This window comes from Sapajus apella, unplaced genomic scaffold (assembly GCF_009761245.1).
Source record: "Sapajus apella isolate SASKATOON/1434 unplaced genomic scaffold, GSC_monkey_1.0 scaffold11, whole genome shotgun sequence".
NCBI classification, from domain to species: Eukaryota; Metazoa; Chordata; class Mammalia; order Primates; family Cebidae; genus Sapajus; species Sapajus apella.
This window is the reverse complement of record NW_022436951.1, coordinates 3,942,051-3,964,442: the sequence shown is the minus strand read 5'-3', so window position 1 is coordinate 3,964,442 and position 22,392 is coordinate 3,942,051. Positions and strand designations below refer to the sequence as shown.

The window sequence follows — 22,392 nt, the reverse complement described above, 5'->3', positions numbered from 1 at the left end:
CATTAGCCATAGACCAAGTAGATCTTTTTCTTTATTTTCCTAAAAAGCAGTTGTTCAAATGTGCTTCATACTGGATTCTTTAGTAGTCCTCTTTGCTAGAGAAAGCAGCTAGTGTAGACTATTTCTGTAACCTTCTAGGGCTCGAGATCCTTCGGGGTAGAGTTTTGCTTTGTCTGTCGTGTCATCCTCACAACACCCAACCCAGTTTGACCACAACGGAGAAAAAACTACACCACAGAGAGGTTTGTTGTGTTGCTCCAAGTGACAGGGGCAAGGTGGGATCATCCTTCACCCCTGTGCCCGGACAGGGATGACAGTCACATGCAGCCCCCAGGCCGTTGGTGGGCACATGTTCTATGGAATAGACAATACCTTGAGAAGTGCTTGTCTGAATCCCTCATGCCTGAAGTTGAGGAGAAATATAAGTTCCTCCTCCTGTTAAGGAAGAGGATGCTGCTTCTGTTTAGACTAAAATCTCCCTTACACGGGGAAGCTCCCTGTAGTGCAGGCCTGACAGGGTACTCTCATTCATGCTGTCGGATGGGGGGAGCTTCTGGACTCAGTGTCTCAGACACCTCTGTTCCCAAACAATCCAAAGGAAGAGCACCTTGACCCAGTTACTTGCAGCTGGGCCAGAGGCACCGAGCTTTCTCCTGGATGGTATTGGCCATTTGGAACCCTGAACTGCATGGTCCTGCCCTGAGTCATGGCCCTCCCCTTCCCTTTGCTTTATGATTTTGTCAATGGCATAGGAAGGCAAAGTAGGGTAAGAACTCAAGCTTGGAAGGAGGCCAGACATGGGAGTCAAATGTCTCAGTAACAAATCAGTGACCTCAGTTAGACTTCTCTGTGAATGTATGTGCCAATTTCTTGTGATTTACTGACATCTGCAAGGGTCAAATTAAACTTGCCGCTTCAATGACTAAAATGACCCAAAGACAATTTATCATATTTAAAGAAAAAAAATCACTGAATTGCTGTATTTAAGAAAAAGTTTTATCTCCTACATTAACAGGGGCTGTAAAGACCACAAAGCAGAAGTTGAGGTTAAACAGAATCCACACATAAATAGTGTCTGGGGGAAACACAACTCATTGCATATTAATGAAATGATGAAATCATTCAGTCCAGAGTTGTAGACTGTGGGCCCAGGTCAGGCATTGTGCATAGTGTGGGAATATCAGCACTGAGCACGCTGGAAAGAATGAGGAAGTAAACGCACAAATAGGATATTCTACATGTGGGCTGTGTGTACAGGTCACTGATGAAATGCTGTGAGGTTGGGATTAGGCCTCACCTTCTCCCACAGTCTGGACAAAGGGCTGTTTGAGACCAGATATCCAAGAGGATTGAGGTTAATGTAGCAAGTAAAGTAGAAAAGAGTGCTCTGAGCAGCCCCAACAGGCATAAGCAGGGGCCCTGAGCGAGGGGGTGGAGAATTTCCAGGCCTGAAAGCTGGCTGTGGTGCTGGATCCCTGAGCACATGCGGATGGTGGCACGGGCCTAGATGCACAGGACCATGGGAGCATGCTCAGGTTTTATTTTGTTTTGTTTTATCCCAAAGACAATAAGAACAATGGAAGTGGCAAGATCTGATTTGAATAGCTGCAAAGCAGAGTGTGGTGGGGAAGTGGGGAAAGGGACGTGTGGCCAGTAGGAAGCGAGCTGTGGGGTCCAGCCAAAGCAGAGATGCCGATGAGAGAAGCGCTGCATTTTAGGGAGAAGTGGGAGGTAAAATTCAGTCTGTGACTTGTTGACATTATAGTGAGGTTGCCATTACTGATGTACTTCCTTCTAGCAGGGGTCGGGGGGGAAGAGAGGGGTTATTTGCTCTTAAATTTTAAAAATATTTAAGTAAAATGTACTTGATATTGCTCACGTTAAATAGAGTTTCATGGATCAGGACCTCACAACTTGTTAAAAGAACATATTTTGTGATCTAGGAATAAAATAATGCAATAAAAGGAAATAAAATATAAACATAAAAAAATGACAGTCTGCATAGAGTGAAAAAAGAAGCCGACAATTAAATGCCCACTAGGTGGGCTGGGAAGTTCTCAGCCCAGGGCTGGGTTTAGTTTTGTCAGGGACACTATTTCAAGTTAGCAACCTGAACAGGGGGCAGACATAAATAGAAGAAGCCCTCTGAGTTGCTAACTCCAAGCAGTGTGTGACATGTCCCACTCCCTTCACTGAGGACTTACCATTTGCCCTTAGAAACACGGATGCAGGCTTGAACTCAGTTCCCCCAGGAAGTGTCACGTGTGTGTTGTCTCCACCTTACAGCTGTGGGGCAGAAAACAGGAGTCTTTGAGGAGGCATTCTGAGGAGAAGGTGTGGCTGGAGCTATGGGGGACACAAAGAAGAGGAGAGCACAGTTCCTGCTGGAGTCACAGCTGATACACCAACAGCTAGCCATGGTATAGAGGAGGGCCTCAGGAGGGGTGGAGACGAGAGGAATGCAGAAGAAAGAGCAAGAAAGCCTTCATAAAGGAGATGGGGCATGACCTGGGCTTGAAGAATAGGATAGATCCCAATTCAGCAGGGAGTAGAAGACACCAAACCAAAGACAATGCCTGAGCAAAGACAGGTGTGAAAGCATAAGGCAGATGCAGAAGGCAGAGGCAGATGCAGATGCAGAAGTGTCGGGAGGAGCCGTGTTTGGAGAGATGGTTCCTGCAAGGGACTGGTGGATTGGAGCCAGATTATATAGCAGGCCTTGTGTAACAGGGTAAGGTGTAAAGGAACCACTGAAGCTGGTGGAATTAGAGAATGGAAACACCAGAATCTCAGAAAGATAAAGGCTAAAGGCTGTGCCAGAAGCCCAAATGGCAGGCAGTTCAACTTAGACAAGCTTCCTATAGAACAGTGTAAGACATTTTGTGTCATTGATGTCTCCAGGGCTTAAGAGTCTGACAAGTGGAGCCCAAGAGATGGGGTGTGGTCCATGTGGCCACCACATCTGAAAACACAAGACACAGGAAACCAAGGGAGACTCGGAGAGCCATCTGTTGACTTCTAAGAGAAAATGAAATTTCTGGTGTGCCATGAAAGACTGCTTTCTTGACTGAGATTTGGCCAACCTAATCTGAACCTTGCTAAAGATGAATATTTGTAAAACAATCAATCATTCTTTTTTTTAAAAAAAGAAAGAATGACTGAATTAATTCTCTACTTTTCAAGAACTTTCTTAGATTCTCTGGGACTGGCACAATGAACACCTTCTGTCTCTGATCTGTTCCCCAAGACCTGGGCAGCTTCTGTTTTCTCTTCCGCATGTTCCACGTAAGACCCCTGGAATTGGACGACCATAGGGATTGGAAGCTGAGTTTTCAAAAGGCAGGAGATTATAGCTGGCTCCCATGCAAGGCATCAGAGCACAGGGAATTGACTAACAGAAATGGTCTTCCCTGGTACATATTGTGGCCCTGCAATGGGATCTTAGATTTGAGCTTTGGTATAAGTCAAGTCAAGCTATTTTATAGAACAAGATGGCTATGTGTTTCCATTTTTTTTCTCTTTGCTTTTAGGGGAATTATAGCACGACTGTGAAGTGGAACCAGGTTTTGCATTGGAGCTGGGAATCTGAACTCCCTTTGGAATGTGCAACACACTTTGTAAGAATAAAGAGTGCGGTGGACGATGCCAGGTTCCATGAGCCAAATTTCTGGAGCAACTGGAGTTCATGGGAGGAAGTCAATGGTAAGAAGTGAGGTAGTTGCAAGAGTGAAAAGGGTTAATATGTTTTTTTAATGAAGAGCAATAGTTGAGTAGTGGAAATCTCCTTTTTGGAACCCTGGGTAGACACTGACATTATTTTCCTTCGGCTCCTGTGGGAACTAAAAAACACAGGTGTGAAACTTGGCACTGGAAGATATAGTCTGAAGTCTTGCTCCTGAACTTATTCGTTGAGACGGTTGTGCAAATCAGACAATTTCATATTTGTTTTCAAAACGTGTAAAGTGTGTATATTATAAATGCTAAGTGAACAAAGCAAGACATAAATTGTATATATGTATGTATTTGAGCAACACAAAATGTGTATGCATCTAAAGTAGATGTTGGGAACCTTTTTCTGTGAAGGACCAGATAAGATACTGTATCCTTTTCAGAGCATACCATCTCGGTTGTGACTATTCAGCTCTGCCACTGTAGTGTGAAAGCAGCCATAGATAGTGTGTAAACCAATGAGAGGGCTTTTTTGATAGAACTTTACTTACAACAATAGGGCCTGGCACGGTGGCTCATGCCTGTAATTCCAGCACTTTGGCAGGCCAAGGTGGGCAGATCACTTGAGGTCAGGAGTCCAAGACCAGCCTGGAAAACATGGTGAAACAATGTCTCTACTAAAAATACAAAAATTAGGTGGGTGTGGCAACAGGTGCCTGTAGTCCCAGGTACTTGAGAGGCTGAGGCAGGAGAATCACTTGAACCCAAAAGGCAGAGGTTCCAGTGAGCCTAGATTACACCATTACACTCCAGCCTGGGCGACAGAGTGAGGTTCTGACACACACACACACACACACACACACACACCCCAACAGATGGTGGGCTCAAGTTGTAGTCCCCCCCAGTCTAGAGGCAAAGGAAATATGGAAAAATGAAAGTGATGTGTTATTTGAAAGATGAGATTATGGATAAATATATTTTAAATACTCTTTAATACTGATAATTTAATTTTGTTGTAATAAAATTTAGAGTGAGTTTTGTCAGTTTCTTTTCCTCCCATTAAACTAATAATAATGAGATAATAATTGAATTAAATCTATGGCCTAGTCACTTTTTAAAGTACTATATATATTTAGTTCTCATATCAGTCCTGTAAAAGGACTTCTTATCCTCTCTTAGCAGGTAAGGAAACAGGCACTGAAAGGTTAAAGAAGTCATGCAAGGCCACCACGCCACTAAGTGGTGGAGCTGGAATTCTAACCCAGACAATATGGCTCCAGAGGTCATGTGCTAACCATTACATGGACACATATACGGGGAAAAAAAGCATTTTAAAAAGATAGTAAGAAGTTGGGTGCGGTAGCTTACGTCTGTAATCCTAGTACTTTAGGGGGCTGAGGTGAGCAGATTGCCTGAGCTCAGGAGTTCAAGACCAGCCTACACAACATGGCAAAACCCCATCTCTACCAAAGATACAACAAAATCAGCCAGGTGGTGGCACATGCCTGTAGTCCCAGCTATTCAGGAGGCCGAGGCTTGAGAATCGCTTGAAGGTTGGATTTTTATAAACTTAAATGAACTTTTTAAAGACCCCTCACATTTGAGGGATGGGCATTTCTGAGAAGCTAGGGAGAGATATGGTCTCCAGAACAATTAAGAGATTATGAGGGATTTTGGAACTGGGTAGACCGTGCCAGTCTGAATATGGTTTTACCAGTTTCTAACTGGGCAAACTTTGGCTCAGTCCTACCTGACCTGTTGTCATAAAGTACTAAGAATGTCCTGAGATAATGTACATAAACACTTAACATGGCCTCCCGCAGGGCTGGGACTTGAGCAGCTGCTGCTGATACAATAACCTAGCAGTAGCAATCATGCAAAACTCAGAGTGGTAACAGTAACGTGCTGTCTGTGGCTGTAACCACAACTGCAGTGGTAGCCATGTAACAACAGGAGCAATGCTGGAAAGGATTGTCTCGCATGCACCAAAGGGTAGAAGATTGGCAGATACATTTAGTTTGCTGTTTTCTACAGGAGGTAGAAAAAGCTAAAGTTATCTGCTGAGGGAAAATGGACAGCTTGTTTTAAGAGGCTTGAATTTTGAGTGAGATACTAACTTGGCTTTTTTTTTTTTTGGTCTTGCAGTACAAGATTCTCTTGGACAGGATATATTGTTCGTTTTCCCTAAAGATAAACTGGTGGAAGAAGGTGCCAACGTCACCATTTGCTATGTTTCTAGAAACATTCAAAATAATGTATCTTGTTATTGGGAAGGGAAACAGATTTATGGAGAACAACTTGATCCACACGTATCTGTATTCCACTTAAGTAGTGTGCCTTTCATTAGGAAAACAGGGGCAGATATGTATTGTGAGGTGAGCCAAGGAAGTGTCTCTAAAGGCATAAAAGGCATCGTTCTCTTTGTCTCAAGTAAGTATGCAAATTCTGTGGCCCTTTCTTCTCATTTCCTGAGGAATAGATTAAATCTCCTTTACTAGAAGACAAGTTAAGCATTTCTGCCCATGATCTTGATTTTCTTTTGCTTCTCAAGTTTTCTAGAAAGGCTCTGAAATTGATGTCCTTCAGTAATATTTCCAGGATTTCCTGTTGTTTTCTTGTTTTTACTGACAGTTGTATTCCTAGAAATCAGTAGTATTAAAGAAGAGACACTTCGAGTCATGACCTGGACTACTGGGAAAATCCCCATTTTTTCCCCAGCCATGCTGAAATTACTACGGGATCCTGGAGGAAGGGGAGGGGCTACAGATTGGACAACCACAGAGTCAGCCAGGGTTGTGGCCCAGGAGACCTGGGTTTGAATCTTCTTTCACTGGCTGGGTGTGTCGTCTTGGCCAACTTTCCTAGCCTCTCTGAGCCAGTTTTCTCCTTTGTAAAATGGGGATAGTGATGGTGATTGTGAGGATTAATGAATGTGTGTAGCATCGGGCCCCAGTAATACCTGTGTGCAGTAGGAGATCAGCAAATGGAGGCCATTACTGTTCTTAACTGTGCAGTAAATTGGCTCCATTGGATACGTTAGTGGAGTGGGAACATTTTGATTTTTATATAGGTCTGTGTGTGCACAACTAGTGGCCTCCTGTATTTTGTTTTGAGCATCTCCTTCCCTTTACACAGTAGGGGACATCTCCCTCCCTGCCTCCCTTGCCAAAGGAAGTCTCCAGTCACCTGGATGCCTGTTTCTTCTGTGTCCCCTTAGCATGGTCACTAAGAGCAGCAGTAACTCTGGGGACTCAGAAGTGCTTCACTATTCCCTGAACACTCAGCCCCTGCCTGTTGAAGTTAGCAGGTTCACAAATCTGACTGATTTTCTCACATCCCTGAGGCTTTCTGTGAGCCACAGCACCCAAAATGAAACTCTGGCAGGGACTGGGGATACAACCCTTGTCAAACAGAGACAGCACCAACCACTTGCATAATATTGACCACCCATGCCCATGACATCTGAGAAATCACAAGGGCAGGAAAGAGAAGGGGCCAAGATGAAGTGACCCCTGAAAAGTGACTTTAGGAGGCTGTTGATATGTAGGCTTCCACTTCAGTGACCCCTACATTGTTCAGAGTAACTCTGTGGCTTCAGACTCTAAACAGAGCTTTCCATTTGGCTTAGCTTCCAATAAAAAGATTTAACTAGGTCTGTTTTCCTTTGTATGGACAGAAGTACTTGAGGAGCCCAAGGACTTTTCTTGTGAAACCCAGGACTTCAAGACTTTGCACTGTACTTGGGATCCTGGGGTGGACACTGCCTTGGGTTGGTCTAAACAACCTTCCCAAAGCTACACTTTATTTGAATCGTAAGTTGGCTCTGGTTACATTCTTGACAAGTTCTTCCTTGTTTGAGGTGCTTGTGAACAACATGGCAAAATCTACATTTAGATGTTGCAGGAAATTGGAACAAATATTTTAGAAACATCTGCCAAGATTAAGAGGAAACCTTTAAGTGGTCACAAGTGTCTAATATTTTCTACCTGAGGTTTTTAATAAAGGAACATTTAGCATAGTATGGTAAGAAAGACAGTCAATTGTATATCTTGACGTGAAAATAGTCCCCTCTGATAATCTGGATCTACCCAATTTCTGACTTTTTAAGAATATTCCAAGTAAATTAAGGGACTTTTTGCCACCCACGGGGTGTCAGTAATTCATTGTTAAGACATTTTAGCACATATATCAAGTTTGTAGAAACAATATTTTCATTATTGGTATTTGTTGGCGGTGCATCAGTGCCATTATGGGGAACATAGTTTGACAGTCACTGAGAATGCCCCAAGGGTTAAGGGATACATTTGCTTTGACAGAAGTAAAACCTTGTAATTGTTGTGTTCGTTTGTTTTGTTTTTAAAGATTTTCTGGGGAAAAGAAACTTTGTACCCACAAAAACTGGTGTAATTGGCAAATAACTCAAGACTCACAAGAAACTTATAACCTCACACTCATAGCTGAAAATTACCTAAGGAAGAGAAGTGTCAATATCCTTTTTAACCTGACTCATCGAGGTGAGACTAGAGTTGTCACAGCCCACCGTGGCCACTAATATGTCTTTGTTTGACAGTCTGTGATCAAGTAAATGTGCTGTAAACCTTTGCCTCATTTATAGCCAAGGTGAGAGTTAGAATTTATACCTGTTGTTCATGCTGTGTTTCTCCACATTGATGCACGCATCCCCTATTGTTTGTTTGTTTTAATAATGTCATGAGCACCAATGAGCTTACCACCCAACTTCAAACCTAGAAATCTAACAATAACTTCTATCATATCTCATCCTATAATCACCCCACCCCCACTCCTTCCACTGAGATCATTATCACTTTAAATTGTGTGCATGTGTATTCTCATTTCTTATGTGATGGTAAAAATGCCTTTATTTTGTTTGGTTTTAATGCATAGAAAGGACATCAAACTGTATGTAAAAATTCAGTAATTATGTTTATATAATGTTAAATTGCTAATATTTGCCCATATTGCTTACTGTTGCCGTAGTCCATTCACTTTTACTGCTGCGTAGTATTTCATTGCATAAATATTAAATATTTTATTCATACATCCTTTTTGATGGATTTGCAGGTTGTATCAAGGTTTTTGTGCTTGGCTACATGTTAATATGAACATTGTTATACATGTGTCCAGTACACATCTATAATTGTTTTTCTTGAGTATATACTTAAGAGGGGGATCAGATGTAGAATATGTGAATGTTCATCTTATAGGATAAGGTCAAATTATTTTTCAAAAAAGTAGTAGCAGTTATATTCCCACCCCGTAGGTTCACATATTCTTACCAAGTTGGTATTGACACATTTTTTATTTTTGCCAATTAAATGGCTATAAGGTGGTATTTTATGATAGTCTTGGGATTGAATTTCATTAGTGTTTTGACCACGTCTGTTTTCTCTTTCATGAAAAGCTTATTCATGCTATTTGCACATTTTTCTCTGGTAAGAATATTTATGTATTCTTGCTACTGATTTGTTGTTCATTTATTTATTTATTTATTTAAAGACAGAGTCTTACTCTGTCACCCAGGCTGGAGTGCAATGGCACAATCTCAGGTCACTACAACCTCCATCCTCCGAGTTCAAGTGATTCACCTGCCTCAGCTTCCCTAGTAGCTGGGATTACAGGACTCTGCCACCATGCCTGGCTAATTTTTGTATTTTTAGTAGAGATGAGGTTTCACCATCTTGGCCAGGGTGGTCTTGAACTTCTGACCTCATGATACACCCACCTTGGTCTCTCAAAGTGCTGAGATTACAGGCGTGAGCCACTGCGCCCGACCTGCTGTTCATTTCTATACTGCTAATATCTTCTTTTAATTAGTAACTCACTATCTTTTATATGTCTACTGATAAAGTTTATCAATTTTAAAGCACATAATTGTATAAAAATATTTTAAAGTAACCCAGGACAGGTCCATCTTGGTTAAAGGGTGATCAGCAATGATTTCAGAGAGAGATCTTGTCCTGGGTTACTGGTCTGGTCCCACATTGGAGGGAGTGATTGGCAACTAGTCGGCATCAAAACCCTTTTAGCCATATTTGGACAACAAAGGAGGCCTGGAGGGAGTTGCTGTCAGGATAAGCCTTGCTGTAGTCCTTTGTTAAGTTCAGTTTCATCTATTCTGGAGTCTTTTAGCCATCCTCTCAAAGTACTGGGCCAGCATTGTTCTGTTAGGAGTAGTACTTCGGCAGAAATTTGGTAAGGAACATGTACAAAATTCTAAAAGGAAAATGCAAAATAAAGTTAATAGCAATATGATAACCCTAGTTTGCATAATGGTTTTCAGCTTTGAGGCTAGCCTTAAGGACAAACAAATAAATCAAAAGATATGGGACTTAAGTGAAACCTGTTATAACTATATGACTTAAAAAAAATTGTATGTATACAGGCCTCAACTTCCCCAGAGGAATTTATCCATATACAATATGTAGTATTATCAATAGCACAGATTTTTTTTTTAATTTATCACTTAAAAGAGCTCTGAAATTAGATTCTATCAAGTTACCAAAAGAAACTACTGATTGTGAAATTTCAGTTACGCTGTTATAAAGAAAAAGATAGGCATAAGAAAGGAAAAAGCAAGAGGAACAAGAGTCTCTTTGTTTTTGTTTTTGTTTTTGTTTTTTAAGACGGAGTCTCACTCTGTCACCCGGGCTGGAGTGCAGTGGCAGGATCTCGGCTCACTGCAACCTCTGCCTCCCGGGTTCAAGCAATTCTCCTGCCTCAGCCCCCTGAGTAGCTGGGATTACAAGCATGTGCCACCACACCCGGCTAATTTTTGTATTTTTAGTAGAGGCAGGGTTTCACCATGTTGGCCAGGCCGATCTAGAACTCCTGACCTCATGATCTGCCTACCTCAGCCTCCCAAAGTGCTGGGATTACAGACGTGAGCCACCACGCCCGGCCAAGAGTCTCATTTTGTTGGGCTATCTTGTCCCATCGTCTTGTGAAAAGTTGTTCACTACATAAAGCCATCAATTTATCATCCTTGTTTGCAGCTTGAAGGTCACTGGGTATGGAATCAGGCGGTTCAATGGACTTTATGTGCAGCCCATACATCATGCATGAGGCTAGTTCCTTGAAAGTTATATTAAGTTGTCCAGCTTCAGTTTTAGGGCTTTACAAACAGAGCAAGTTTTGGAGAGTTATATCCAAATATTGGAGAAAATTAAGAGATTACAGGATCGAGTCCAGTCTGCAGGCAGATAACAAGAACTCAAAAGCAATGCACTGGTTTACAGAAGGAGAGTTGGGTTCAAATGATGTGTCTGACAAAATGGGACCTATTCATGTGGCTACATTTTATTTGCCCTGATAGGTAATTTTATGAAGACTAGATACCAAATTTTGGGTAAAGCAATTTCTATAGCAGGTTTATTTTTAAAAACCTCTTCCCTTTTTGTGTTTCAAATGAGTTTAGGGGTTAAATATTCAAATATTTGCATTTTAGCTAGGGATAGCTAAATTGTATCAGAAGACCAAAATCTTCAAGTGGCTTTTAATTTTTAGCAATAATTTATCTTTTTGTTTGCCTGTCTGTTTGGCTTGATTAGTGAACCTAGGTGGGGAAATGTTTTAGGAAAAGGTACTTTCAGTTCCCCACTCCCTTGGCTTTTTCTGGCTCATACATGGCAGGCAAAGCAAAACTAGAACTACTGGAAGTGAAAACCTCAAGGAATTTCAAAATACAATTTAAGGTTTTGTTAATAGACTGGACCAAGCAGAAGAATTTTGGAACTTGAAGACTGTTTTTTTTTTTTTTTTCAAACTAATCTAGTCAGACAAAAATAAGGATAATTTTTAAAGATGAACAAAGTCTCCAAGAAATATGGCATTATGTAAAGCTATGAAACATATAAATTATTGGCATTCTGGAGAGAGCAGGAGAAAAAGTAATCAATCTGGGGAACAAATTTGAGGGAATAATAGAATGAAATTTCTGTAATCTTGCTAGAGAGGTAGACATCCAGATACAAGAAATCCAGAGAACACCTGCTGGATTCTACATAAAATGAACATCACTAATGCATATATAGTCACCAGACTGTTTAAGGCCAGCACTAAAGAAAAAATCTGAAATGTAGCTAGAGAAAAAGGTCATATCACATGCAAAGGGACCCCCATCAGGCTAACAGTGAACTTCTCAGCAGAAACCTTACAAGCCGGAAGAGATTGGGGGCCTATTTTCAGCATTCTCAAAGAAAAGACATTCCAATCAAAAATTTCATATCCTGCCAAATTGAGCATCATAAATGAAGGTAAAATAAAATATTTTTTCAGATAAGCAATTGCTAAGGGAATTTGTTATCACTAGACCACCCTTACAAAAAATCTTTAAGGAAGTTCTAAATGTGAAAACAAAAGAACAATACGTGTTACCACAAAATCACACTTAGGTACCTAGTCCACAGACCCTATAAAGGAACTACAGAATAGAAACTACAAGTCATCCAGCTAATGACTTCACAATAGGATCAAAACCTCCTATATCAATATTGATTGTGAATGTAAACAGTCTTAATTCCCCCACTGAAAAAGCACAGTCGCAAGTTGAATTAAAAAAAAAAAAAAAAAGAGACCCCTCTGTCTGCTGTCTTCAAGAGACCCATCTTACATGTAATGATATCCATAGGCTCAAAATAAAGAGTTGGAGACAGCTCTGCCATAAAAATAGAAAACCAAAAAGAGCAAGGGTCACTATTCTTATATCAGGTTAAACAGACTTTAAATGAACAACAGTTTAAAAAGACAAAAAAAAAAAAAAAACAAACAAAAAAAGACACTACGTAATGATAAAGGGCTCAATTCAGTAAGAAGACTTATTGATCTTAAATATATATATACCCAACACAGAAGCACCCAGATTCATGAAACAAGTGCTTCTTATTTTATGACCTACAAAGAGACTTAGGTAACCACACAACCACACAAAAATGGGACTCCAACACCACACTGACAGCATTAGATCATCAAGGGAGAAAACTAACAAATTCTGTATTGGACTTAATAGACATCTACAAAACACTCACCCATCAACCACAGAATATACATTCTTCTCATCTGCACACAGAACATATTCCAAGATTACCCAGATGCTCAGTCAGAAATCAAGTCTAAATAAATTCAAAAACATCAAAACTTGTGAGTAAATAACAAAATTAAGGAAAACATTTAAAAATTCTTGGAAATAAAAACAGAGACATACGTACCAAAATCTCTGAGTTGCAGCAAAAGCATTGTAAAGAATAAAGTTTATAGAGCTAAATGCCTGCATCAAGAATTTAGAAAGATCTCAAATTAATCTAATATCACACATAGAGAAACTAGAGAAACAACAACAAACTGTAGAAGAAAGAACTATAGAACAACCACAAACCATAGAATAAAAGAAATAGCTAAAATCAGAGCAGAACTAATTGAAATGGACACCCAAAAGCCCATACAAAGGCTCAATGAAACCAAACACTAGTTTTTTTTAAAGGATAAACAGGATTGATAGAACACTAGTTACATTGTAGTTTTGATTTGCATTTCTCTGATGATCCATGATGCTGAGCACTTTTTTATATTCCTGTTTGTAAATTGTATTTCTTCTTTTGAGAAATGTCTATTCATATCTTTTGCCCATTTTAAAATCAGAATATTAGATTTTTTTTCCTATAGACTTTTTGAGCTTCTTATATACTCTGGTTACTAATCCTTTATCAGATTGGTAGTTTGCAAAAATTTCCCATTCTGTGGTTTTTCTCTTCACTTTGTTGATTGTTTCCTTTGTTGTGCAGAAGCATTTTAACTTGATGGGATTCTATTTGTCCATTTTTGCTTTGGTTGCCTCTTGTTGTTGGGTATTATTTAAAAATTCTTACTTGCATAAATTACTCCAGTGTCTTGGAAAGTTTCCCTCATGTTTTCTTGTAGTAGTTTCATAACTTAAGGTTTTAGATTTAAGTCTTTAACCCATTTTGATTTGATTTTTGTATACGACTAGAAATAGGTATCTAGTGTCATTCTTCTGCATATGGATATCCAGTTTTCCCAGCACTATTTATTGAGGAGACTCTCTTTTCCCCAATATATGTTTTTGGCACCTTTGTCAAAAATGAGTTTACTATAGATGTATGGATTTATTTGGGAGTTCTCTAAGTCTGTTCTGCTGGTCTATGTATCTGTTTTTAATGCCATTATGATGCTGTTTTGGTTCCTATAGCTCTGTAGTATAATTTGAAGCCAGCTAATGTAATTACTCCAGTGCTTTGGCAATTCTGGGTCTCTTGTGAGTCCATGTAAATTTTTGGATTGTTTTTCTATTTTTGTAAGGAATGTCTTTGGTATTTTGTTAGGGATTTCAGTAACTCTATAGATTGCCTTGAGTAGAGTAGACATTTTAACAGTATTGATTCTTTCAATCCATGAACATGGAATATGTTTCCTTTTTTGAGCCTTCTTCAATTTCTTTCATCAGCATTTTGTAGTTTTCATTGTAGAGATACTTAACTGCTTTGGTTAAGTTAATTCCTAGGTATTTAATTTTATTTGCTGCTATTGTAAATGGGATTACTTTCTTGATTCCTTTTTCAGATTTTTTGCTGTTGGCATATAGGAATGCTACTGATACTTGTATATTGATTTTGTATCCTGCACCTTTACTGAATTTGTTGATCAGTTCTAATAGTTTCTTAGCGGGGTCCTTAGGTTTTAGCAAATATAAGATAATATCAACTGCAAATAAGGAAGATTTTACTTTTTCCTTTCTAATTTGGATGCCCTTTATTTCTTTATCTTGTCTGATTGCTCTAGCAAGGACTTTGAGTACTATGTCGAATAACAGTGGTGAAAGTGGGCATCCTTTTCCTGTTCTCAATCTTAGAGGATAGGATTTCAGTTTCTCCCCATTCAGTATGATACTAGCTATGGGTCTGTCATATATGACTTTCATTGTGTTGACATAGGTTCCCTCAATGCCTGGTTTTTTTAATGCTTTTTTCATGAAAGGGATGTTGAATTTCATCAAAAATTTTTTTAGCATGAATTGAAATGATCATATGGGTTTTTTTTTTTTTGTCCTTCATTCTGTTGATATGATGAAACATTTGTTGATTTGCGTATGTTGAACCATCTTTGTGTTCCTGGGGTAAATCCCATTTGGTCATGATGAATGATCTTTTTAGCATGTTGTTGAATTTGGTTTGTGAATATTTTATTGAAGATTTTAGCATTAATAGTCATCAGTGATATTGGTCTGTAGTTTTCATTTTTTTATCTGTCTCTGTCTGGTTTTGGTGTCAGGGTAATACTGGCCTAGTAGAATGACTTTGGACATATTCCCTCCTCCTCTGTTTTTCAGAGTAGTTTGAGTAGGATTGGTATTTGTTCTTCTTTAAATGTTTGGTAGATTTTAGAAGTGAATCCACTGGGGCCCAGGCTTTTCTTCACTGAGAGACTTTTTATTACAAGTTCAAATTTGTTACTCAGGTTTTGGATTTCCTCATTGTTCAACACTGTTATTTTTGTGTGTCTAGGAATTTTTCTTTTTCTTCTAGATTTTCCAATTTATTGCCATATAGTTGCTCTTAATAACCACAATTGATCCTTTGAATTCCTGCAGTATCATTGTAGTATCTCCTTTTTCACCTCCGATTTTATTTATTTGGGTCTTCTCTCTTTTTTTCTTGGCCTGGCTAATGGTTTGCCATTTTTGTTTATCTTTTCAAAGAACCAGCTTTTTGTTAGTCTTTTGTATTGTTTTCTTCATTTCAATTTCATTTATTTCATCTCTGATATTTATTATTTCTTTATTCTAACTTGGGGCTTGGTTTTGCTCTTGCTTTTCTAATTCAGTATTAGGTTGTGTATTTGAAGTTTTTCTTCTTTGATGTGGGCACTTATAGCTATAAACTTCCTTCTTAGTACTGCTTTTGCTGCATCCTATAGGTTTTGGTGCATTGTGTTTCCATTATCATTTGTTTCAAGAAATTTTTCAGTTTCCTTCTTAATTTCTTGATTGACTCACTGGTCATTTGGGAGCATGTCGTTTAATTTCTATGTAGTTTATAGTTTCCAAAATTCCTCTTGTTATTGATTTCTAGTTTTATTCCATTATGATCTGGGAAGATGCCTGATATCATTTTAATTTTTAAAAATGTTTAAGACTTGTTTTGTGACCTAACATATAATCTATCCTTGAGAGTGATTGATGTACTGAGGAGAAGAGTCTGTATTCTGCAGCTATCGTACAAAACATTTCTGCAAATATCTATTAGGCCCATTTTTTCTATAGTGCAGATTAAATCAGATAATCAGATATTTCTTTGTTGATTTTCTGTCTAGAGGATCTGTCTAATGCTGAAAAGGGGGTGTTTAAGTCTGCAGCTGTTGTTGTATTAGGGTCTATTAGGGTCTATTGCTCTCTTTAGCTCTAATATTTCTCTGTATATCTGGATGCTCCAGTGTTGGTTGTGTATATACTTATAATTGTCCTATCTTCTTGCTGGATTGACCCCTTTGTCACTACATAATGACCTACTTTGTGTCTCCTTATAGTTTTTGTCTTGAAATCTATTTTGTCTGACGTAAGTAAAGCTACTCCTCTTCCTTTTTGGTTTCCGTTGTCATGGAATATCTTTTTCCATCCCTTTATCTTCAGTCTATGTGTGCCTTTATAAGCTAAGTGCTTCTCATAGGCAACAGGTCATTGGGTCAGTTGTTTTTAAATCCATTCAGCCACTCTATGTCTTCTGATTGGAAAGTTTAGTCCATTTACGTTCAATGTTATTATTGATTAGTAAGAGCTTACTCTGGCCATTTTTAAAATTGTTTTCTGGCTCTTTTATGGTCTCCTTCTTCTTTCCTTTCTTCCTGTCTTTCTTTTAGTGAAGGTGAATTTCTCTGGTGGTTTGATTTAATTTTCTGCTTTTTCCTTTTTGCATATTCTATATATATATATATATATATATATATATATATTTTTTTTTAATTTGAGGTTACCATGAGGCTTGCAAATACTATCTTATAACTTATTTTAAGTTGATAACAACACTGTTTACATATACAGGCAAAGAGAAAACTAATTAAACCTCTATTCTTTAACTTTGTTTCTCTGCTTTTTAACTTTTTGGGGGGTGTGTGTGTGTGTATTTTTTAGACAGAGTTTCACTCTTGTTGCCCAGGCTGGCATGCAATGTCGTGATCTCAGCTCACCACAACCTCCGCCTCTGGGCTCAAGCGATTCTCCTGCCTCAGCCTGCTGAGTAGCTAGGATTACAGCCATGTGCCACCATGCCTGGCTAATTTTTTATTTTTAGTAGAAACGGGGTTTCTCCATGTTGGCCAGGCTGGTCTCAAACTCCTGACCTCAGGTGATCCACCCACCTCAGGTGTTATATGGTCTATGTCTTGAAAAGTTGTTATTATTTTTTATTGGTTTATCATTTAGTCTTTCTACTTCAGATAAGAGTAGTTTACACACCACAGTTACAGTGTTACCATATTCTGTGGGGTTTGCTCTGTGTGTGTGTGTACTTACTGTTACCAGTGAGTTTTGTACCTTCAGATGATTTCTTATTGCTCAATAACATCCTATTTTTTTTCCTGATTGAAGAACTCCCTTTAGCATTTCTTGTAGGACAGGTCTCGTATTGATGAAATCCTTCAGCTTTTGTTTGTCTGGGAGTTTATATTTCTCCTTCATGTTATGCCACTCTCTCCTGGCCTGTAAGGTTTCCACTGAAAAGTTTTCTTCCATATATATATTTTGTTTATATATCTTTATGCTTTATATATGGTTTCTTTTGTCTTGTTGCTCTTAGGATACTTTCTTTATCCTCGACCTTTGGGAGTTTGATTATTAAATGCCTCGAGATTGACTTCTTCTTTGGGTTAAATTTACTTGGTATTATATAACCTTCTTGGACTTGGGTATTTGTATCTTTCTTAAGGTATGGAAAGTTCTCAGTTATAATCCCTTTGAATAGAGTTTCTACCACTGTCTCATTCTCTACCTCATCTTTAAGGCCAATAACTCTTATTCTTTTTTCTCTTGTCTCTTCCGATAACATTTTCAAATAGCCTATCTTCAAGTTCACTAATTATTTCTTCTGCATGATCAGCTCTGCTATTAAGTGACTCTGATGCATTCTTTGGTATGTCAATTGCATTTTTCAACTCCAGAATTTCTGCTTGGTTTAAAAAAATTATTTTAATATCTTTTTAAATTTATCTTACAGAATTCTGAATTTCTTCTTTGTGCTTTTCTACATTTCTTTGAGTTTCCTTAAAACAACTATTTTGAATTCCCTATCTGAAAGGTCTCATATCTCTGTTTCCCTAGGATTGTCCCTGGGTGAATTATTTAGTTTGTTTGGTGAGGTCATGTTTTCCTGGATGGTCTTGATGCTTATGAATGTCTGAGCTTTGAAGAGTTAAGTATTTATTGTAGTCATCACAGTCTGGGCTTGTTTGTACCCATCCTTCTTGAGAAAGATTATCCATATCAAAAAGATATAGTGTTGTGATCTGTACCTTATCTTCATTAGGGGAAACCCAAACCCAGTAACACTATGGTTCTTATAGACTCATAGAGGTACCTCCTTGGTGGTCTTGAATAAGATCCGGAAGAATTCTCTGAATTACAGAAGACTCTTGTTCACTTCCTTTATTTTCAAACAAATAGAGTCTCTCTCAGCTGAGTTCAACCCATTTTTGCCTACTTTCCCAGTGACTGGGCAGCCCTGACTTCCATGCAAAGTCTCTCGGTCACTGTGTTCTCCTCTTCTCCGTCTCCCAAGTGTACAGAGTCTCTGTCCATGACACAGGGCTGCTGCCAGTGAATGGGGAAGGGGTGGCATCAGTGATTCAGGAATATCTTTCTTCCCCTTTCAGTGCATCTTTTAGTGATACAGTATTAAAGACAGGTACTATGAATGCCTACTTGATTTTTCAGTCTTATGAAGGTGATTTTTTCATATAGTTGTTAAATTTGGTGATCCTGCATGTGGGTCAGTCGATGGAGCCTTCTCCTTAGCTATCTTAGTCTCACTTCTGAGACACCATTATGCCAATCTAAATAACAGAGAGGGAGACTCTAAAAGAAAATGATATTTATTCAGGAATAGACATTGCAATGGGAATACATTTACCATAGAAATTGTGTATATTCAGGAAGATAAACAAAGACAAAAGTTTTTAAAGAAAAAATGAGAAGGATTACATGATGTTTTCAGTTAATAATTTTTGACTACAAGTATCAATAACAAAAGTGGTGTCAGTGTTAGGTTAGATAATCCAGTTGCTGGACAGGTGTCCTTGTAGAAGTATTTTATGTGTGTGTGTAAGGTTGTACTGACCTTCGTGCATGTCTGCGGCCCTTACAGGTTGTTTCATGATAGTTTTGTGATCAGACATTCGTATAAGAGAGCCCATCCTGCATGACCTTATCTGGCTCCATTTTTCATGATTTTGCTTTTTAACATAAATGACTCCATTTTGATTCTGACAACTTTCATGCTGCAAGCTCTTGCCATAATTCTTGTCCCACACAGGGGATTCCTTAATCAGTCCAGTCACTCAGTTGTTTTTCTTCTGACAAGATGGCTAGGCTATTGGCAATGGCCCGTGAGTTGGTGAAAATATAGCAAGATATGGTGGAAAGGTGGCCGGCATGGCCATTGCCACTGCATGTAGTTTGGATAGAATTTCCATATCCAGTCTCAGTCTAAAGTTGGCTGTCTGTTGGCCAAATGGTAAGGTGGCAGCCCAATGAACCCCATCTGTTTTTAGTTTGTCAGAACCATCAGTAAACCATGCCAAAGCATTGGTAGGCATATTTTTGAATCCATAGGAGGAGCCAAAACATCCTCAGCAGGTTACTTGGTCACTTTTAATTAGCTAGCCATTTGTTCATGAAACCTACTGGTCCCATGGGGCCTGGCTGGACATGATCTTAAATGTGCCAGTTTCATTTAATAATTGAGCTCTGTTGAGCCTAATTTGATTGGTGAAGTTTGCAGGCACACAAGTATGGATGGGCATTTCATGTTGTAGTGTCATGTTTGGTGCTCTGGCCATAGGATGCTCAGTGTCCAGCGACTAGTTCCTAGTAGCAAGCAAGGAGTTGCTGTTTAAAAGCAGTCTGGGGTCTGCCTAAGCAACTTATGTGTCCAAAATGTGAGAGGCTGGTACATCCCGGTGGCAGATTTTTTCTTCCCAGAGACTACTATCAGCATGCATGAGGTGTTGGATGTCTGTAATTTTATTGAGCTAGCAGGCTCTAAGGATTCTAAAAGCAGTACCTGGACCACAACTTGCTGAGTGGCTTCCAAGGCCTGTTGCCACAAAGAACCTCATTTAAAATTGGTGGGTTTGCCGTAACCTTGACTAAGGAGAGCAAAAGGACATCTAGGTTGGGTACATGTGGTCTCCAGGACTCAAAGAGGCCTACCAGCTGCTGGCCTCATTTTTATTAGAGGATGCCACAAGGGGCATCACTTGTTTGGCTATATCTGGGATACTTCTTTGGTGTTCAGCTTAAGTGGCCTTGGCATTTAGTTTGCAATAGTCCATCGTTAGTCTCCATGCCCTGATGGGCCTTTTGTGACTGGCCAAATATTGTGAGAGGGTGGTTTATAACATTTATATCTGTATTAAGTCCTCAATTAACAAAGTAATGTCCTATTCTCCATACAGTATGTATAACAGTACTACATTTGTTGAATAAGCCATTGGAACTTGAGGAGCTTAGGTAGCAGGCAGAAGTGGATATGCCCCACTGTTATGGCTCAAATCCTTAGCTGTGTTGGGAGAACATACCCTTTCAGATGGAGGTGGTCTTCTGGTCCCTAAACAGCCAAAATGCCAATTGCCGATGGTGCCCTGAGTGATAGGAAACATGGTTACTCGCACCTAAAATGGCCCAATGGGCCCCGCCCGCAACCAGATAAGCATCTTGGGTCACTATGTTTGTCTGAAAACCTCCCAATATCATCAGTTTAATTTTTTACCTAAAAGAACCAGGAAATATTGTCATGTGGGTTCCAATATCCAAGAAGCCCAGAAAAGTCTGCATTTTCTTCTTTTTCTGTTTTCTCTTGAGAAGAGTATTAGGCCAGTGACCTTTGGTAGCCATCTAGAGACTTTGGGCCCAACCCTAACTGCACCATTTGGGTCTGTAGTGTCCCTTTATCCAACAAACACACCAGCCAGGTTGCTTGAGAGTTTACTGCTTGTGTCCATGTGTGTCCTTTGGATCTTGAGTCTCCTTCTCTGTGAAGACTTGCTTTGTGCATGCTGGTTCCCTCTCAGATGTCTCAAGGACCATCAGAGGACCTCTTTTTAATTCCCTCTCAGATGCCTCCAGATGCATCTGAATACCCAGGAAGGAGCAATCACATATGTGCACTAAACTCCCCTGTTTCCACACTTCTTTCCTGCTGCAATCCATGTACCAGCTCACCCACATTCTCAGGGTGTATGTGTGACCTGTGTTTCTCTTATCACTGCTTCTTCCCCATAAAACACCTAGCTAGTCGGATGTCTCCACCACAGGCCAGGTATGAGATAGGGCATTGCCCCGTCTACTTTACCAGTGAGCCATTGTTCTGTCAGATTGAATCCTGCTTGCTGTGCCAATTTTGTGAAGCACGCTGTCTCTGTGCACTGGTTATCAACTGTCCGAGTCCAGTGATACAGAATGTGCTCATACACAACAAGTTACATGAAGTGGATTTATTACTATCAGATAGGCAGAAGGGGACAACACAAGTCTCGGATTTATTGCTGGCTGGTCCCCAAGGCTGCAGAGTGCTGTCTAGGGCAAACAGAATCTTATCTCTGAGTTCTTCACTTGTACAACAGCTGAGAGACCTCAGAAGCACCCATCCTGGATTTTATATCCTGACAACACATGACTCATTGTGCTAAAGCATTAAAGGACAGATGGATGGAACAGAGCCTGGGCTGTTCTGGCCAGTCCCCTTTCAGCTAAAGATGTTCCATTCCTAGCACATTCTGCATATTTTGGATTATATCCTTGACATTGTTAATGTTATTTGGGTTAGACTCTGAGTTCTGTTACAATTCTCTCCATGAACCACCTTCTTGAAGTTTTGACTCCCCTTCATGGTTTGCCTACTTGTGTTTAATTGTAGGAGTCTCAGGTAGTTTCTTTTTGTATTTTGTTCAATGTGTGTAGTAGAATCATTGAGTGAGCAAGGCTGTGCTTGGCTTATTCTATCTTGTCTGTAAGTTCTTGTTTGTCATGTTCTCAAAAGTAAACAAAAAATACTTGTTGAACAAATGAAGAAATAAATTGCCTATTACAAATGTCTTTTTGGATCTATGCTTGAATTTTTTTTTCTTTTTCTTTCTTTCTTTTTTTTTTTTTTTTGACAGTTTATCCAATGAATCCTTTTAGTGTCAACTTTGAAAATGTAAATGCCACAAATGCCAAAATGACCTGGAAGGTGCACTCCATGAAGAAGGATTTCACATATTTGTGTCAGATTGAACTCTATGGTGAAGGAAAAATGATGCAAGTAAGGACCTGCTTAATTTTCTGTTTTCAAAAATTCCTTTTTGTCCTGAACAGAGACACCAGTGAATAAAATCACTTTAAACTCTTATTTCTGTGTAGGTTCAAATGGTGTGGGTCATCTGTTTTAAAAAGTCCATGAAATTAATTATAGACTTTTACAGCTAGGAAATAGGCCTTGGAGA

General features: G+C 39.3%; 1 protein-coding gene across 6 annotated transcripts in view; it reads left to right on the top strand.

The window, feature by feature from the left end:
* Positions 1–22,392, top strand: part of OSMR (oncostatin M receptor) — an 83,604-nt gene that overhangs the window by 31,100 nt on the left and 30,112 nt on the right. For 4 of the 6 annotated variants that reach the window (XM_032278913.1, XM_032278912.1, XM_032278910.1 and 1 more), the window contains exons 4-8: positions 3,531–3,702; positions 5,815–6,099; positions 7,346–7,481; positions 8,032–8,183; positions 22,069–22,211. In XM_032278913.1, coding sequence (XP_032134804.1) covers positions 3,531–3,702; positions 5,815–6,099; positions 7,346–7,481; positions 8,032–8,183; positions 22,069–22,211 — 888 coding nt within the window. Of the gene's footprint in view, positions 1–3,530; positions 3,703–4,851; positions 4,912–5,814; positions 6,100–7,345; positions 7,482–8,031; positions 8,184–22,068; positions 22,212–22,392 lie in introns of all 6 variants that reach the window. The other 2 variants (XM_032278909.1, XM_032278908.1) reach the window with 1 other exon arrangement.